Source organism: Triticum aestivum, chromosome 2D, assembly GCF_018294505.1.
Source record: "Triticum aestivum cultivar Chinese Spring chromosome 2D, IWGSC CS RefSeq v2.1, whole genome shotgun sequence".
Classification (NCBI taxonomy): domain Eukaryota; kingdom Viridiplantae; phylum Streptophyta; class Magnoliopsida; order Poales; family Poaceae; genus Triticum; species Triticum aestivum.
Window position 1 is genome coordinate 656,212,970 of NC_057799.1, and position 3,709 is coordinate 656,216,678.

Here is a 3,709-nt window from a genome sequence, read left to right on the forward strand (position 1 = left end):
GTTCACAATTACATACTGTACAACCGACCCATTGTGGAGCTCCTCAAGGTCTCACCCATCACACGGAGATGCACGATCTGAATGTTCAGATCCTTTCCTCTCCTCACGTACGTCCTGGAGCACCGGCCAAGCGGCTTCTTTCTCTTCTCTTAAAAAGAAAAAAATGAGGCTGCTAGCTTTCTTTCTCTCTCAAAAAAGAAAAGAAAAAAGCCGCCCGCCGTGAAGCCACAGGCCTCCGTCTCCAAGCTACCGTCCGAGCTCCCAATGACGATGAGGCATTTGAAAATGTAGAAGAGGAGGAAGATGATGTGGCATGATTGTTTGTGTGAACTTTTATTTGTCATGAACTTGGTTGGGTGATTTTGAACTATGCCATGCAATTGAACTATGCTATGTTGCTCCAACTCATTATTTTGCATACTTGTTTATGTTTGAAAGAATCATCACATTGTCAAGTTGATATGTGTTGTTCATATTTGTCAAGCGCTGGCTGATCGCGCGCGCTGGATTTTGCAGCGCCTGCTGGAGCTATAGCAGTGCATCGTATTTTACAGCGCCAGCTGGAGCAAGCGCCCTCCTGCGCGCTAAAAAGGCTATTTCGGTGCTGAAAAAATAATTTAGTGCGCCGCGCAATCGCGCGGCTGTTGGAGATGCTCTTACAAGTGATCAAAACAATGATCAAGAAGTTACAACAGCAACCATACCCACATCAATCAATCTTAACATCATGAGTACAACGAAAAAGGTTCTCCAACAGCACCATCTTTAGGAAGGGAGCAGCACTCAAGCGCCGCCGTTGCCAAGTCCAACCGCCGAAGGTCAGATTATTGTTTTTCACCCTGAAGGTCAAGTACGAGCAATCCTAGCAATATAATGCCTACAACAAGGTAACAACATAAAAACATCACCACATATAACCAATTAGCGCCGGGCCTTAGGTTTGCACCCTGGAGATCAAGTCGGAGCAATCCTAGCAATGCCTACGCAAAGCCCTCGCCCTCTCCTCTTCTCTAGCTAGGTAGCCCTCTCCGCCCATGCAAAGCTCTGGCATCGACGATGAACCGCCTCCTCGCCACCGCCGGCCACGTGACCAAGGACGTCCTGCTCGACTGGCGGCTCCTGAAGCGAGGTGTCCAACAGCTCGGCCTTCGTCTGCTCACCGATGATGAGGCGTTTCTCGCCACCGTTGGCCGTGTGACCAAGGACATCCTGCTCCACTGGCGCCTCCTGAAGCGAGGTGTCCTGCTAGCCTATTTATGTGGTGTATCTTGGTTGATGCGTTGCTTGACTGACGATTCATGAAACGAGGCGTCCAGCAACTCCGGCACCGCGACAAGCCTCCAGCAGCACAGACCATGGCGCGAGGAGCATCATCGAAGAAGCCCACCAAATTATCTCAACTTCACATAGATTTATTTCTTCGCCAACGATGGATGCACCCTATTGAAGCCTTCTTCGCCGACGATGGGTACATGTTCCTCTCACCTGTGGCTCACAACCTCAAGCATTAAAGGGACATTTACTGTATTTAATTTTTAATGCACTACATATTAAAGGGACATTTAAACCCAATCCTGATAAATGTGAGGGGAAAAAGACAAGAAATGCACGGTTTTGTAGATAAAATGGATCACCATTTTAATTACATGGACACGTACGTACACATGGATGAATCAATCAATATATCGTACATAAACATATATACTGCATGCAGCAGACAGCTAGCTATATATATACACGCATGTGTCTGGCAAACTTATTGACGTTAGTTTCTTCTTGTTTGCGCGCGGTACTTGAGATGATGGAAGAAGAATCAAGCTGGTAATAATTAAGCGGTGGATTTCTTGAGGTATGCGATGAGGTCGGCGCGCTCCTGCGGCTTCTTGAGGCCCGGGAACACCATCTTGGTCCCAGGGATGTACTGCCATGCCATGCATCCATCCATCCATCCATGTTGTTAGCAATTGTGAGAAATGATCGATGAAGAAGAAGAAGAAGAAGAAGAAGAAGAAGAAGATAACCTTCTTAGGGTTGAGGAGGTAGTCGTAGAGGGTGTTTTCCTCCCAGACGACGGCCATGCTCTTGTTGGCGGTGGAGTAGGCATATCCGGCGGTGGTGCCGGACTGGCGGCCGAAGAGGCCGCTGAGGTTGGGGCCCTGCTTGTGGGCGCCGCCGCGCTCCACCGTGTGGCACTGCGCGCACTTGGTCTTGAAGATCTTCTCGCCGCTCGCGGCGTTGCCTGCCGGCGCCTCGCCGAACGATGCCATCCCTTCCTTTCCTTCCTCGCCGGCCCTGCGTGTCTTTGTTTGTTTCTTGGATCGACGACGATCGGACCTAGCTAGGCAACGATGCTCTTTCTTTGCTTCACGCAAGCAAAATTTAGCCCCGCCAACATGCCTTAATTAGACCTGCTTTAATTGCTTTGCTTTGTATGGTTGGTACGCTTGCGATCCGGCCGCTAATTCAGTTCCCTCCTCAACTTAGACACGTACGGAGTTCATCCTAACTTGTCCATCTTTCCTTGAATTAGTAGTATTAACGATAATTAAAGTCTAGTATGTTTTCGGCCCCACTACCGGAATCGACCCCTATGCCAACGGCCCAGGCCGTCGGCATAGCCCTGATTCCCGTCGGAACAGGCCTATGCCGACGGCCGGCATAGGGCCGTCGGCAACATATGCGTCGGCGTACCCCGGGCGGCCGTCAGCATAGATCCCCGACAGCGTCTGTACATCTATGCCGACAGCCTTGGTCGTCGGCAACATCCCCCGCCGTCAAGCACCGCCGTCAAGTGCTGCCCAACCAGGAGCACCCACGTGGCATATGTACGCCGACGGCCTAGCCGCCGGCATACATATGCCACGTGGCTGCTCCTGGTAGCTCCTGGGGCATGGCTATGCGGACGGCCAGACCGTCGGCATAGTTGCAAACTACGCCGACGGCCTAGCCGTGCCCCAGGAGCTACCAGGAGCAGCCACATGGCACCTATGCCGACGGCCTGGTCGTCGGCATAGTTTCAAAACTACGCCACCTATGCCGACGGCCTGGCCGTTGGCATAGGTGCCACGTGGCACCCACTGGTAGCTCGTGCCAGCCCTGCTTGCCGTCGGCATAGTTTGTGTCTGATTTTTTTTCTTTTTTCTGTTTGTTTTCAGTTCAATTCAATTCAAATATACAGCAGATGTCAGCAGATATATATGATGGAAATAGACATACAGAACACATGTAAGTATCATCCGGCACCGTCACAACAATACATGCATCATCACAAAGCATAAGCATCATCACAATCAACAAATAGCATATAAAGAAGCACACAAGTACGTCATCTAAAGGACCATAAAAGACCACAAGTTTATCATCATCACCACACCCAAGTCACCACGGAGCACCAAGACGGGCGTCTACGCATGCCAGAACATTTTCACACATGCATCGGGACCTGTGCGATGTTTCGATGGCATAGCTACACCCCGAAGGCCACCCCGAATCCTAGTTGACTAGTAGATCTAGCCCTTTGACTTTTGCCGGACGGGCTTTGACCGGTGGACTCTTCCACCTGGTTGCGATAGGTCAGCCCATAGCAACATCCCCGAACACGGTCTTGACCCAACCCAACACTAGATTCCCTCCGGTTCCACCGCACCCGCACCATCCCCCCCTCAAAGTGACGGCGGCACTGCCGTCCCTAGAGGGGGGGGCACACCAC

At 51.1% G+C, this 3,709-nt stretch overlaps 1 protein-coding gene across 1 annotated transcript; it reads right to left on the reverse strand.

Moving 5' to 3' along the window:
• Positions 1-1,556: 1,556 nt before the first annotated feature.
• LOC123050884 (cytochrome c) lies at positions 1,557-2,344 on the reverse strand. Its single transcript, XM_044473606.1, has 2 exons — positions 2,022-2,344; positions 1,557-1,921 (listed from the first exon to the last, which is right to left on the reverse strand). Exons 1-2 carry the CDS (start codon positions 2,265-2,267, stop codon positions 1,829-1,831), a joined length of 339 nt encoding a protein of 112 aa, XP_044329541.1. The 5' UTR covers positions 2,268-2,344; the 3' UTR covers positions 1,557-1,828.
• Between the last annotated feature and the right edge of the window lie 1,365 nt (positions 2,345-3,709).